The sequence below is a fragment of the Cnephaeus nilssonii genome (assembly GCF_951640355.1).
Source record: "Cnephaeus nilssonii genome assembly, chromosome: 12".
In the NCBI taxonomy this organism is placed as follows: Eukaryota; Metazoa; Chordata; class Mammalia; order Chiroptera; family Vespertilionidae; genus Cnephaeus; species Cnephaeus nilssonii.
In genome coordinates, this window is record NC_137083.1 from 37,422,654 (window position 1) to 37,438,689 (window position 16,036).

Sequence of the window (16,036 nt, forward strand, 5' to 3'; positions counted from 1 at the left end):
TGCATTATCTTTTTTTACATATTGCTGCATTTATTTGCTAAAATATTGTAACAGTTTTTATACATATAAAAATGTTGATAAGAGATGTTAGTCTATAATTTTATTTTCTTGTCATTTTGGGCTTGTTTTGGTAATAAGATAATACTGGCCTGCTAACTGAATTGGATATTGTTGCCTCTTCAGTTTTCTGGAGTTAGTGTAGAATTGGTATTATATCTTCCTCAAATGTTTGGTGGAATTCACCAGCAAAGCCATCTGGCCCTGGAGTTTTCATGGATGGATAGTTTTTAACTACAAAATCACATACATACACACACACACACACACACACACACACACACACACACACACACACACGTTTATACTATTCAGGCTATGCATGTATTCTTAAATGTGCTTTAATTATGTCAAGAAATTTGTTCATTTAATCTAAGTTGTCAATTTTATTGGCATAAATGTGTCAATACTATGCCATTGATAAGATTTTAATATCTGTTAAATCTGTAGTGATTTCACTTCTTTCATTTCTAATGTTGGTAATTTGTGTTTTTTCTTGTTCTTAAGGTCAGTCTGGCTAGCTTTATCAATTTTATTGATCTTCTCCAAGAACCAGCTGTTGGTTTTATTGTTTCTCTATTACTTAATCTTTATTTTATTGTCTGTTACTCTGATGTTTATTATTCCCTTTCTTGTGCTTTGGGTTTAATTTGAAGGAGGTCATGGAGAGGATATGATCACCTGTTGACCTGCAATCCTTACTTGGAGGCTCCTCTCCTCCTCCCCCCCTCACCTACTCTTGTAATGTATGTTCTGCCCACTGTTCCCACAGGAGGAGCATTTACAAGGACGCTCCCTTGAGCCAGCAGTGTGTTGTTAAGACCATCTGGATGGCATATGTAACCTAACCCCGATAAGGCCTCTATATAAATGTATAAGATTGTGGCTGGCAGGCATGGAGATCTACTTATCTTGGGACCACCCAACATAAGCCTCATATTTAAATTTACTTGATTATTAAATCTGCCACCTACCAATCCAGAGTGGTCTGCCTCTTTCTTCCATCTCTTCTTGTCCTCTGTGTAGGGGACCAGTTTGCAAACTAACATTTGCTCTTCTTTTTCTAGTTCCAGATTTGAGACCTTTTTAATGTTCTAATATAGATATATTGAATTATAACTTTCTAATTATTGATTTATTACCATCTTACACATTTTGTTATACTGTGTGTTCATTTTTACTTAGTTAAAAATAATTTCTAATTACCTTTTTGATTTTTTTCTTTGACCTATGGGCTATATGGCAATGTGTTGTTTAGTTTCAATACATTTGGGACTTTTCCAGATTTCTTTCTTTTATTGGTCACTAATTTAACTTTATTGTGGTCAGAAAACAAATTTTTTTTTTTGTTTCTTCCATACTAAAGTATTAAAACTTGTATTATGATCCAGATATGGCCTATCTTGGTAAATTTTCTTTCTTTCTTTCTTTATTATTATTATATTTTAATTCTTACTCGAGGACATTTTTCCATTGATTTTTTGAGAGAGTGGAAGAAAGAGGGAAAGACAGAGGAAAATATCAATGTGAGAGAAACACATCAATTGGTTGCCTCCTGCAGGAGCTCCGACCAGAGCCTGGGCCAGGAGGAGCTTGCAACCAAGCTACGTGCCCTTGACCTGAATCAAACCTGGGACCCTTCGATCAGCAGGCCGACACTCTATCCACTAAGCCAAACTGGCTAGTGTGGTAAATTTTCTATATGCACTTAAAAATGTATGCCATGCTACAGTAGAGTGGAGTATTCCATAAATGTCAGGTTAAGTTGGTAGATAGTGTTGTTCAAGTTCACATCTTTACTAATTTTCTGTCTACTTATTTTATCAATTATTGAAAGTGGAGTATTGCAATCTCTGAGTATAATTGTGGAATTGTCAGTTTCTCTTTGAAGTTCTAAGTTTTTTGTTGAATGCCTTTTAAGATTTGTATGTCTTCTTGATAAATTGACATCTTTATCATTATGAAATGACCCTCTATTTCTTAATATTCTTTGCTCTGAAGTCTACTTTTTCTGATGTTATTATAGCATGCCAGCTTTCATTTCATCTTAGTGTGGCATATTTTTTTCTGTTCTTTCAATTTTACCTTATTTTTGTTGTTGTATTTGAAATGTATTACTTATACTATAAGGCTTATAGCATCAGGTTAGGACTTGATTTTTATTCTAATCTGGTGATCTTTGTCTTTTAATTGCATGTGCATTTTAGAGGTTGCTTTAAGCTTTATATTCTTAAACTTACCATGTCAGCCATGAAGTACTATGCCACTTCACATACATTATCAGAAGTTTACCATAGTCCACTTCTATTCCCCTCCCCAGCCTTTGTGCTATTGTCATTCATTTTAATTCACTGTATGTTAAAAATCTCATTATATATTGTTGTATTTGCTTTAAACTATCACTTATCTTTCTAAGATACTTAAAAATATATTTTGTATTTATCATTTTCAGTACTATTTTGAAATAATTAGTATACAGGTGGCTGCAGTTGTATGCATCTTCATAACTTGATGCCTCCCGATGATAGACTAATTTTTAAAAAAATTAATTTTTTTTCTTTCTAGAAGCCAGTGTAGGCACCAAATAAATATTTGTTGGCATGTCTAGAAGTCACATTTAAAAATATATATATAGATACATATATATACTAGTATATATATATTTTATTGATTTCAGAGAGAAAAGGAGAGAGAGAGAGAGAAACATCAATGATGAGAGAGAATCATTGATTGGCTGCCTCCCTCATGCCCTCCACTGGGTTCAGAGCATGCAACCTGGACATGTGCCCTGACCAGGAATCAAACCATGACCTTATAGAGTTCATAGGTCGTTCAACCACTGAGCCATGCCAGTCGGGCTAGAAGTCACATTTCTATAATGTGATTTGTAAAAGGGAAACATGATCTGAATATTTAAAACTTCATCTAATTCTTAATATTTTGTAATTTCTCTATTTTGAGGAGTTTACTTTTCTGCTCAGAGCTCTATTATATTTCCTTTAAAATATCTTAGGTTCACAGATTTACAAGTTTGGGCTTTTCATTGCAAAACTGTCTCTCCTTTGTGTTTACCTGCTATGTTCTTTATAGTCCTGAGTTATGCTCCTGGATATCTCTATCCTAACTCAGAAACAGTTTAGATGATGGCTGCGTTCTCACTGCTTCTCCGTAGGATATTTGACTCCTAGTTTTACTATTCTCTTAGGGCAGACACAGAATCTATATAGGGCAGTTCATGGGTGAGAGTGGAGTGCCCTATTACATAGGGGCCTGGCCTCTGCAGCCACACTAACTGGGTTTGAATCCTGACTTTTGCCACTTACCAGTCCTGTGATTTGGGCAAGTTATTTAAGCTGTAAAATGAGTAGAATGCTACCCACCTTATGAAACTATTAAAATAAGTAGAAGAACTAATGCAGGAATAAAAGAGTAAAGTGCATAATACAGTGCCTCACACAAGGTTAGAACTGAATTATTATTAATGCTTATTAATATTAGTATTTACACAAGGAAACGTCTCATATAATACTTTGCTATATTCATCAGCCACATCTTTTTCTTTTCTTTCCTTTTCTTTGGTTATTGCTTTGTTTATAATAATTCAGTAGAAGTCTAGATTTTTTTTTGTAATAAAGAACACCATCATTTGATTTACATATTTGATTACATGTAAAATGCATTTGAAATCTATCTGGCATCTAGTGGGTACCCATTAATACCATTTCCCAACTTCCTTTCTTCTTTTCTTTCCTCTATGATCATTTGACATCTGTATACAGTACTTGAGAACTTAAATGGGTACAAGTTGGTCACTAAGTAGATGATTTGTGCCTTATAATATGACAGGCATTTCAGTATTTTGAAATTCTTAAATAGTTAGCTGCCTTCTTACCTTCATCTGAACTTTCTATTATTCTGTAACCTCTGTATTCTATGATCTACCTTGGGCATTTCAGAATATATAATGCCATAGAGACATATGGTGATACTGAAATTTAATGTCATTGAAAGATTCTAATAGAGATAAAATGATAAAGTTATGATCCACTAAATCTTCTATGCAAGGAAGGTCAAAGAGTAGAGTGTCTCTGCATTGCTCAGAGGGCTGGTGTTATCTGTGTGGTTTAGTTCTGGCCCAGGTGAAGTTTACATGAGGAGAATATAAAAGCTTCTAAATATCTATTGTGTTTATAAAAAGGAACTAATCTTTCCTTTCTTTTAATCCAGTATGTAATCTTGAAACATTATCTGTTAATGAGTCAAAACCTCTATTAATCCTATAGAGTGTCAGATATAGAACATACCTAAATTAAATATGAAGAATTAAAATCAAATGTTTAAAATGGAATTAATTGGTAACAAAATGGGAATTCATCTTATTTTCTCTTTAAAAAGTTAGGAAATTAATAGTCAACTCCGGAACCCTGAGATTTTGGTTTTCTACCCTATTTTATCAGTACAAGTGCAGTGTTCCTTTATCTTGGAGTTAGGTTTATTAGATACTGTGACAATGGATAAAAAAGCCAGTAATATAGCTATCTAGGAATCTGGTTTTACTTGGGTGAGTCATTTTATCTAGTCATGTCCATGAGCAGTGGATTATTCTGGAATGTGAATTTTCAGGAATGTACATAGCTAACATTTTCTCAACAATCCCATAGGTAGAGGAATGGATAAGATTTATGTTACTAATTCGTTGTCTCCAAAGTAGTGATGATTCAGATGCTATATAGCAATTATGAATTCAATCACTTTGTCTTTGATTTTCTCCAGTGTGTGGGTGCTTGGTGTCAGTGGTCAACAATATCTTGGTTCTGTCAATAATTATGGTTATTTAGTGTAGGCCTTAAAATTGAAAATGTGTATCCATGTGTAAACTTAAAAAATGATCACCCCAAACATTGCCTATCTTTCTTACTCAGTATCATGGCTTCTGAATTCAAGCCATAAAGGATGATAAAATAAACTGACTTGCAAATGACATTTCTCACCTCTATACCTTGTTTTGCTAGTGTTTGCTCCAGGGACATAATTGTGCAAGTGAAATCATGCATTTGATCAAAAGATATGTTTGTCTAAATAATTTGTTCCAACAGAGACCTTTATTTTACAACTAGAGGCCCGGTGCATGAAATTCGTGCACGGGGCACGGGGGGGGGGGGAGGGTCCCTCAGCCCAGCCTGCACCCTCTCCAATCTGGGACCCCTCCAGGGATGTCTGCCCGTTTAGGCCCGATCCCACCAGGATGTCCGTTTAGGCCCGATCCCACCCTCTCCAATCTGGGATGTCTGCCCGATCCCACCCTCTCCAACGGGATGTCTGCCCATTTAGGCCCGATCCCACCCTCTCCAATCTGGGACCCCTCCAGGGATGTCTGCCTGTTTAGGCCCGATCCTGGTGGGATCGGGCCTAAACGGGCAGTCGGACATCCCTCTCACAATCCAGGACTGCTGGCTCCCAACTGCTCACCTGCCTGCCTACCTGATTGCCCCTAACCGCTTCTGCATGCCAGTCTGATCACCCCCTAACAGCTCCCCTGCCAGCCTGATTGATGCCTAACTGCTCCCCTGCCAGCGTGTTTGCCCCTAACTGCCCTCCCCTGCAGGCCTGGGTCCCACCCAACTGCCCTTCCCTGCAGGCCCAGTCACCCCCAACTTCCCTCCTCTGCTAGCCCAGTCACCCCCAACTTCCCTCCTCTGCCAGCCTGGTCACCCATAACTGCCCTCCCCTGTGGGCTTGATTGCCCCCAACTGCCCTCCCTTGCAGGCCTGGTCCCTCCCAACTGCCCTCCCCTGCTGACCGTCTTGTGGTGGCCATCTTGTGTCCACATGGGGGCAGGATCTGTGACCACATGGGGGCAGCCATCTTGTGTGTTGGAGTGAAGGTGAATCTGCATATTACTCTTTTATTAGATAGGATAGAGGCCTGGTGCATGGGTGGGGGCCAGCTGGTTTGCCCTGAAGGGTGTCCCGGATCAGGGTGGGGATTCCCTTGGGGTGTGGGGAGGCCTGGGCGAGGGGCCTGTGGTGGTTTGCAGACTGGCCACACCCACTGGTGACTCAAGTGGAGGCCCTGGTATCTGGGATTTATGTATCTTCTACAATTGAAACTTTATAGCCTGGAGCAGAGCCAAGTCTCCTGCTTGCTCCCTGGTGGCAGCCATTTCTGTTGAAATTTATGTATCTTCTATAATTGAAACTTTGTAGCCTGGAGTGGAGGCCTAGGCCAGCCAGGGCTGCAGAAGCTTTGCTTCCTCCATTGCCGGGGGCAACCCTAGCCTCCTGCTCTTCCAGCTCTGTGGTGGCAGCCATTTCTTTTGGGGTTTGTGTATCTTCTATAATTGAAACTTTGTAGCCTGGAGCGGAGGCCTAGGCCAGCCAGGGCTGCAGAAGCTTTGCTTCCTCCATTGCCGGGGGCAACCCTAGCCTCCTGCTCTTCCAGCTCTGTGGCTGCTGCCATTTCTGTTGGAATTTATTTACCTTCTATAATTGAAACTTTGTACCCTTGAGTGGAGGCCTGGGCAGGCCAGGGCAGGCGGAAAGCTTGGCTTCCTCCATTGCCGGGGGCAACTCTAGCCTCCTGCTCTTTCTAGATCCGTGGCTGCCGCCATTTCTGTTTGGATTTATGTATCTTCTATAATTGAAACTGTAGCATTGAGTGGAGGCCTAGGCCGGCAAGGGCAGGTGGAAAGCTTGGCTTCCTCCATTGCTGGGGAAAACCAAGCCTCCTTCCTGCTCTCTGTGTCCGCAGCCATCTTGGTTGGGTTTATTTGCATATTTGCTTCTGATTGGCTGGTGGGCGTGGCTTTTGGGCATGGCTTGTGGGTGTAGCAGAGGTATGGTCAATTTGCATATTACTCTTTTATTAGATAGGATGCATGATGCCCATCCCCTGATTTAGTCTGATTAGAATAGTTGTAAACAAACTATAATTTAACATTTAACAATCAGATACCTTAACAGAGGGGAATAACAAGACTCTATTTTTTCTTTCTTGTTAGAGATACACAGATTTTTCATTTGTACCTTCTACTTTTTGTATTCACTATAGTTTTTTTCCCTCAATGTAAGAGATCTTCTGCATTAGACACTTGGGTTGTTTTGCCATATTATCAGTTATCACTCCTGGCCAAGCTATATCAAAGCTTCCCATGTCTTTCAGAATGTAAGTCATATTGTTGTATACATAGGACCAGGATAGTTTGAATTACTTCAAATAATAAGGAAAGTTCTTTTTAAGCAAGTATACATGGAGATCAGTCCATTATTTTCCAAATTCAATTAAATTCTAAAAGAATGATGAAAAAGCAATGTGTGGTACGGAAGTGAGTGCTGTGGTGACACAGTTTATCTCTCATCATTCTGTTCACCTATATACCTGCAATGGAAGAATGGCTTGTTTCCTCTGAACCCAGCACATAACAATAGGTTATTTTAGGACCAACGCCAAGATCAAGAACTATATGCTTTATGAGTTGCTTTGATTAAGTGAATGATGAAACTTAGCACAGCTTTTAGTTTGGGTTTCCAGAAATGTGACTGAGGTTAGAGCACTGGTTCTCAAATGATTGTCCCCGGGCTAGCAGCATTAACATCACTTGGGAACTTGTTAGAAAAGCAAATTCTCAGGTCCCTCCCAAGAATTATTGAACAGGAACTCTGGGTGTGACACTCGGCAAACAAAACCTCCATGTGATTTTGGTGCATCCTACCTTTTCAGAATCACTCCTTTGGGTATGATGCTGCCTCAATCCAAACTGTTAAGATGTGAAAGAGTAATTGGTGCCATATGGGATATTAGTCTGAACTGTTATATACAGAGACAGTCAAGAAGAGGTTTTGTCCTTCAAAAACTCCTCTGTGTCTGAAAGATGCATAACATTATTAGTATATGTCAGCAATTTTCAATCTGTTTCATCTCATTGGTCATATAAACTAATGACTAAAATTCTGTGGCACACCAAAAAATGTTATAATTATAAATGTTGTAATGTTTGCTTATTGTTGTATTGGCTGTTGTCATTTTAAAAAATATATATTTGTTTTGATTTCAGAGAGGAAGGGAGAGGGAGAGAGAGATAGAAACATCAATAATGAGAGAGAGGCATTGATCGGCTGCCTCCTGCACACCCTCTACTGGGGATCTGGCCCGAAACCCAGGCATGTACCCTTGAGTGGAATCAAACCAGGACCCTTCAGTCCTAAGGCCAATGCTCTATCCACTGAGCCAAACCAGCTAGGGCTGTTGTCATTTTTTTATTTGACAATCTAAGGGAAAAGAGGTCAGTGCCCCTGACTAAATAGGTATTACACGTTTTAAAATTTTTGTGGTACACCAGTTAAAAATCACTGGTATGTCAATGTAACTTTAAACAGTAAGTGACAGAACACTCTTTTAGTGAATAAGAGAGTTTTTAAGTACCTACTGAGGTTTAGAGCAATACACTGTTAAGATAATAAGTCACACCCTGACCCTTGTGGTTCAGTTGGTTGAAGTGTTATCTCGTAAATCTCAAGGTCTCTGGTTTGACTTGTGTTCAGGGCATGCACCCAGGTTGCGAGTTAAATCTCTGATAGGGAGGCAACCATCCATGTCTGTCTATCTGTCTGCCTGTCTGTCTCTCCCCTCCCCCTTTCTCTCTCTCTAAAATCAATGAAAACATTTAAAAAAGAAAATAAGTCAAAGTCACTACTGGTATTTTACAAATGTATATGTAAAATCGTAAGTGTTTTTATAAAATCTACATAATGTTTTATTGTGGCAAGAAATAATTCTTTATACAGAATAGGTGATTGATTGAATCAAATTTGAAGTTTTCTTTTCTGACCTTAACCCAATCCACCCCATCAGATGATAAGAAATCTATAAACTCAGATTGCTTTATAATCTATCATATAGGATTCAATAGCCCAAACTGTATTATTTGCTTTGCTTGCTTTAGCTCTACATATAAAGTTATATTTCTGGATTTTATATGATTGAAAATGAATGTGATAAAACTCAAGGCTTAGGCTGATTGTGTAAATATTGATTGGAGGCTTTGGCCAAGGAGTCTCCTGACTGTTTTTATTTGAAGTACACACAAGAATCCGGTGATGATCACACTTGCTAATGAGTAAGTGACAAACTAAAGAAGTGTCTTCAGAAATCTACGAGTAAGTTAATTAAAGGTCGAATCCAGAGGAAGTCACTGTAGCTGTCAAGATGTATTTCCTCCAGCTTGCAGCTGAGAAACAGCAGGAATAAAGAGAGAATATATTCAGAAACATGCACAGGAAAAGAATGCAGTTTCTCAGATTTTCAAACAATGACCCATCTGCTTGGAACACATTGACTATTAACAAGCACTTCCCACTCCATTACTTTAGCAAATATGTGCTGGGTGCCTGCAAAGCAGTGGGCACTGTAGAACTGTCAGCACATCAACACAGATGAGAATAGATGGCTGCACTGACCATCACTTTCCTGTAAGTCAGCGACTGTTTTTATTGTTAAGATTAGGAAATATTAGAAGGCCCAGGGAAAATGTGCTTAGAATTACATTTACCACAAACATCATACTCTTTTCTTTCTAAGGTAATAGAGGCAATGTTCCTTCATTTAAAAAAAAATAGTAGAATAAAAATTTCATTGGCATCCTCAGTTGCCATGGTAACAAAATGACAACTGGCCTTCATGTGCTTTCCCGATGTATCAGTAATAAGCTAACCATTTGGGAGCAAATTCATTCTCTCCAGACTTGTATTTTGAACAAAAATACTGTATGTTTTTATTAACTCATGAAGGAGGTGCTATTCATGCACTACTTAATGTAACAATTATTAAATAAGTTTGGTTTTTTAAAGAAATGAAGCAAGTGGAGATAAAGCAAAGACTCGATTTAGTAGCATTTCCTCTATTTCTGCTCTATTAAGTTTTCCTTTAGAAGAGTGGTCCAGAAGACATAAAGAATGAAATACATAAACCATAATTTGAATAATAAAATTTATTGGACTTTTCTAAACACCATTCAGGAAAGTCTCAGCCAAATTTAGAAGGACAATAAAAGGTGAGCTTCACCTTTAGCTGTTGATGAATCCTCTGTATTTCCTTTTTATCCTCTCTAGCTTCCACCCTATTCCTAATGCTGGGTGATTACTTGTTATTACTGTTGAGTGTTACTTTACAGTCACTTCCCTATTCATAATCTTTTGAATTGGGAAAGTAACTATACTTATTTTAGCATAAAACCGAGGTCAGTACCTGCATCAGGAAATTCAGCTGAACAATTTCTGCAGTCTAGATATTAATTACCTTTAGCTACATATTAACTTTTGTGAGCACTTCATTACATTTTAGATTATTTGCCTGATTTTTAGAATCATATTTCTTTTCAAAGGAATGGTCATAGATCACCAATTGCTTTCTTCTTTAGCCAATTGCCTTTTCTTTCTGGTGCCAATTGAATTAACACCAACTAATATATATTTTTCTTGGACACATAAATCTAAAATTAGCTTTTTGACTTTTGTTGTTGAAGGTCTTATGTCTTTGGCTAAAATTAATTGACCCAGTAGTCAGGTTTTGTGAGCACTTTCATACTTTTCAAATGATTGCACAAATGGTAAAAACCCAGCCTTGCAACCTCGTCCATAGGCTCTCCTGGTCTTAAGTATCAGTCTAACAAAACACAAAGGACCCTTGTAAGTATAAACCAGGTGTCCCACATATTAGTATGTAATTCAAGGGAAAACATTTATATCTCAACTTATATTTCTTTACACCCAGACAATAAAAGGGGTACTCTGTGTCTTTGGTCATATTTTCTTTTTCTTTTTAAGAAGTGTTAGCCTAAATGGAAATGAATTCATTTAAAACTTTGATTATAATAGATTTCAAAGTTACTGTATTATTAGTGCTATTAACAATGTTATTGTATTATTATTAGTAGTGCTATTAATATTATTAAAGAGGAATGAAGCAACAGGAAATAAAGCCATAGTGTTCATGTTTTTACTTTTCATAAAAACATTTCAGATATATTTTTTACCTCATTGCATGATAAGAAAGCTGGTGATCAACTAAATTCATGACCATATACTTAAAATGGTCAAACAAAAAGAATGCAGATGTCCTAAATTTCAATTCTAAGAATCTTTCTGCTGTACCGTCTTCCTTTAAAAATGGGGGGTTGTGTGCAGGTAAAACAAAAGAATCAACTAGAAGAGTTGAAAGTGTTTGTCTCTGGATAAAAAGAAAAGTGTGTGTGTGTGTGTGTGTAAGCTTGTAATTTAGTTTTAATAACTAAGCTTGCAGAATTGTAGAATCTTTTAAATATCTGAATATGTAACTTTGATGAAAAAGAAAAATTAGCCCAGGCTGGTGGTGCACAGTGGTTAGAGCACTGGCCCAAGCACAGAAAGGTTGAGGTTCAATTCCTGGTCAAAGGCACATGCCTAGATTGTAGGTTTGATCCCCACCTGGGTTGGAGCAGGTGCGGGAAGCAACCAATCGACATGTCTCTCTCACATTGATCTCTCTCTCTCTCTCTCTCTCTCTCTCTCTCTCCCTCCCTCCCTCCGCCCCCTTTTCCACTCTCTCTAAAAATCAATGGAAAAAAATCTCCTCAGGTGAGGATTAAGAAAAAAATTTAAACTTTGAAATGAGAAGGGATTTGTTTTAGCAAGATGGGTGAATGTTTCCAATTAAGGGTGAGATAATGAAGATAAATAGAGGCAAAAATTAGGAAAATTTAGGAAATTTGATTTCAGATTATATTCTACTCTACCAAAAAGAAGATGAACTATTATCTCCTGCTGAAAGTTGAAGAAGTTGAGTATTAGAAAACCTTTGGCATTGTGACACAGAAGGAAGAAGACATACAAAAGGATTACCACGCATTAGTAGAATCAGACTGACAGTAGATAATCTGAATTTGTAGGCTACATGTCAGTGAAAGTTTATGGTTTTCTGTAACAACTACAGTCTATGAATGAAATAGCTAATAAACATGGGGGCTTATTAAGAGTCTGGAAATGGCGAAGGTAAACTAATAGAAGAGATTCTAGGTTCTCAGTCCCTTAGCAGTTAGAGAGGCAAAGGAAGCCAACTTTGGGGAATATCTGGAGAGTTTAAGAGACTGGAGGTTTTAAATAGAAAGAAGAACAAAATGAGAAAAGAGGATGGAAGATGGATATTAAAGCTAATAATTGCAGCATTTGAGATTATAGTGTAGATGTTCTTCAAGCAATAATGAAATAGGTCAAATAGGCAGCCAACATCAAGCAGGTCAACAGTCACAGGTGACACTGATGCAACCACTGGGAGTCCATCTCCAATGCAAGAACTCAGTCACGTGGCCTCGAGGTACAAAGTAAAGATGGAAAACCACCCAGTGAGCCACAGTACTGATGGTCCTCCCAGAAAGAGCACAACCACTAATGTGTTCCCTGGAATTTAGCGCCGGGAGTAACTCCAGTCAAGTCAGCAGGCCTGGAAACTGCCCTCAAGCATGTGGTCCTGTGCTCACATTGTGCTGGGAATGCGTTACGGCACTGCAAGAAGTTAATTAATCAAAGCACGCGGCTTCTGAAATACGCAGATAAATTAGGAAGGAAAATTGAAACTTTGCTATGTGATTTTTCTTAATGATTAGAGTGTGTTCTAAATAAAGAGAAAAACAAATTGATTGCCCAAAACCACGATAAGCGCTTTTAATTCACAAGGGTTAAGCACATAAAAGTCAGGATATTAAAAGTGAAGGTTCTCATAGAAACATTAATTTGACAACATTATGCATACTCAGTGTGGGAGGTTTATATTTAATAGCTTAAAAACAGTAGGAAATGTTGCAAAATGTGACTCGGTTAAACAAATTAAAAAACAAATTCAGGGGAAAGTCATTAAACATGATTATGGAAAAAAGAAAATGCCTTCAAATCTTTAAAAACCAGTTTTCAATGGAAATTATTAATTTTTACCATGAATCAATTTTCCTTAACATATTGCTTATTCTGACATTAGTCAATGCCTCTCCATTGCAGTTCAGATTTGATTCTAACAGAGCAAAAGGAGAACTTACTGGCTATTTTCATGGTTTTATAATCAGGCGTCCTCAAACTACGGCCCGCGGGCCACATGCGGGTGTTTTTGCCGTTTTGTTTTTTTCACTTCAAAATAAGATATGTGCAGTGTGCATAGGAATTTGTTCATTGTTTTTTTTAAACTATAGTCCGGCCCTCCAACGGTCTGAGGGACAGTGAACTAGCTCCCTGTTTAAAAAGTTTGAGGACCCCTGGAAGGTTTCGGAGAGTGTAACTAAAAAATTAAGGGTTTGAAATGCTTTTTGTTTAGTTAGACTCTCGATTCCAATAATTACAGGCTGTTGTTGTTCCTTGTGATTAAGCCCCATCCCAGTAGTCGGCAAACTCAGTCAACAGAGCGGCAAACCACGGCTTGTGAGCCGCATGTGGCTCGCGAGCCGCAGTTTGCCGACCACTGGTTAGTATACAGAGAATATGGCAGAGATTTTAGTAAAATACTGCCAATGTACTATTACCTTGCTTATATATTTGCCTTCTGCATACTATTCTCAGGTATGTGTTATGCAAATCCCAGTCTGACCATGCGAAATGTCTTATGTAGGTGGCATAGAAAAAGAAAAGAATGTTTAAGGAAGGAAGTGTGCCAGGAAACAAACCCACATCCTTTACTATGTCTGCATTTTGGTTCCTGCCTCTTGAACTGGACAGCAGGTCTGGAAGCCGGTGTTCTCCAGTGCAGCTGTCCTGAGCCACAGGCTGTCCGTCCTGTCAGGCTGGCCACATATGCTCCATTCACTTTATCGGTGATGTAGAGACAGGAGAATTGGACCCATGCAGTAACCTCTGGGAGCAGGTCACCTCTCAATTCAGTCAGAATTAAAGGCAATAATGAAGGAAGGAAGGAAAAAAGGAAGGGAGGGAGGAAGGAAGGAAATTGTGTTATGAGCATTAAAACACCCAATTCTAATTATGACTCAATTCTAATTATTATTTAATTATTTAATTTTAAGTAACAACGATTTTGTGATTCTTTAGATCACATATAAGTTATGTGGTGCAAAATGAACAAGAGAAAACAGTCCCATTTCCTGAAAAATTGACATTTTGCTAACATTTCTGTTTTCTGTTGTATTTTATGTCATAGCAAAGCAGTTTACAGAACAATGGAGGTCCATTCATGGAAATGAGATATGTAAATTCCAGAGCTAGCAGGCTCCTGGCCCAGCATTCAAACCACCTCTTCAAAAAAAAAACCACAATGGTCTGCATTTTTTTCACTGAAAAATCCTTGCAGCCACATTTCAAGGCAATGGACTCTTTATACATGTGATGAAGAAAAATGCTTTGTCTATTTACTTTCATCTTTAACCCCTGATCTTTTCTGTTTTCAAACAAACAGAAGGACACATGCAAATTGAGAACTAGCAGGATGTACAAACAAGTGTTATTGAATATTCAGAAGTACGCTGGTATTTCTAAAGTTCAACAATACACCACTTAAAGTCTTTCATTTTTAATTTTCCTTATTCAGGCACTACAAGGCCACATAAGGAGGGTGAGGTCCCCGGAGTGGACTATATCTTCATCACTGTTGAAGATTTTATGGAATTAGAGAAAAGTGGTGCTCTCCTAGAAAGTGGGACTTACGAAGGTAAGCACAATTCTCCTGCTATCTCTAATCCTTGTTGCAACAGTTTTTCCTCTCAAATTCACTAAAATATCAGGTTACCAATGTGCTATTGTTGTGGGATTGAAAGCTTTAATAAGGTCATTTTAGAAATCTATTTCCTAAAGGAAGACTAAAATACACCTGAATTAATTCTACTCTTAAGATGCCAAGAGATATGTATATGTATACGTATATCCACTGAAGTATCTGTGTGATTTCCTCCTGAGGCTACGCTGTGATCTTGCAGATAAATTATCTTCATATCTAGGTAGCAACTACAATAGCACAGGGCTTGGGTTCAAGTTCTGTCATGATCTCTCCAGTTTTCTCCAGTTACTTCACTTCACTGGTCTTCACTTCCCTCTCATGCAGAATAATGGAGAGGGGAAATATGATCCTGTGGATCCACTCCAAAGCTCTAGCACAATCGCAGGTCCCAAAAGCTGAGTCAAACATGAACAACATATGAAAATGAAACCTTGAATGTGGGAAGTAGGTTTCCATGGAAAGAGCACTATAACATGAGCCACAATCTGCCTTATTATTTACCCACTATAGAATTATGTAACCTAGGTAGTATCTCCGGCCCCCAGTAGTCTTAGATGTAAAAGGGGAACGATGGAATTGAAACATACAAATAAATAACACGTAACAAATTTATACATTTAAGTAACACCTGCATGCATGTAGTTTATCTCTAATGAAATTGTGCGTCTGTGTATGTATAATGAGATTTTAAAATAATAAAAAAAACAGTAGAAAAATAATACTTTCATTCCATCTTTACAGTTCTTATATGTGTAAATTATATTTATATGTATTATTAAGTCTAAAGATGAATCTAGTTTACTGAACTGCAATTAATAGTGAGTGATATTATAAACAAAACTCATAACATGTACACTGCTGCTTAGCCCATAAAATATCTGAGGTATACCATCAGCAAATAAGCTGGGTTTGTGAATAGTTAGGGTCTCCACTACCTCCTTCATTTACCTGCAGATGTCCAGTAGACTATAGTTATTTAAAAACTCAATATTTTTAAGTTGCTAAAAGTATTAAAACCTCCTTTTTTTACTTCACACTCCTCAGACGATTTAGGCTGAGACATTTAGTTGTTTATTGCCAAATTACATGATATAGGCAAAAATACCAATAGAGAGAAAATGGTTTTATACATGAGTCTTGTTTCTTCTTCAGATTGTCAAAAATAAATGATAGTGGAGACTGATTGAAAATATTTTAAATATTTTAAATAAAGAAGTTGTGTTAATCATATAAGCCTGCC

At 37.7% G+C, this 16,036-nt stretch overlaps 1 protein-coding gene across 2 annotated transcripts in view; it reads left to right on the forward strand.

Moving 5' to 3' along the window:
* The window catches only part of MAGI2 (membrane associated guanylate kinase, WW and PDZ domain containing 2), a gene marked incomplete at both ends in the record, with an annotated part of 1,165,889 nt that overhangs the window by 639,247 nt on the left and 510,606 nt on the right, over window positions 1-16,036 (forward strand). For both annotated transcript variants that reach the window (XM_079785522.1, XM_079785523.1), the window contains one exon: window positions 14,611-14,730. In XM_079785522.1, coding sequence (XP_079641648.1) covers window positions 14,611-14,730 — 120 coding nt within the window. The remainder of the gene's footprint in view (window positions 1-14,610; window positions 14,731-16,036) is intronic.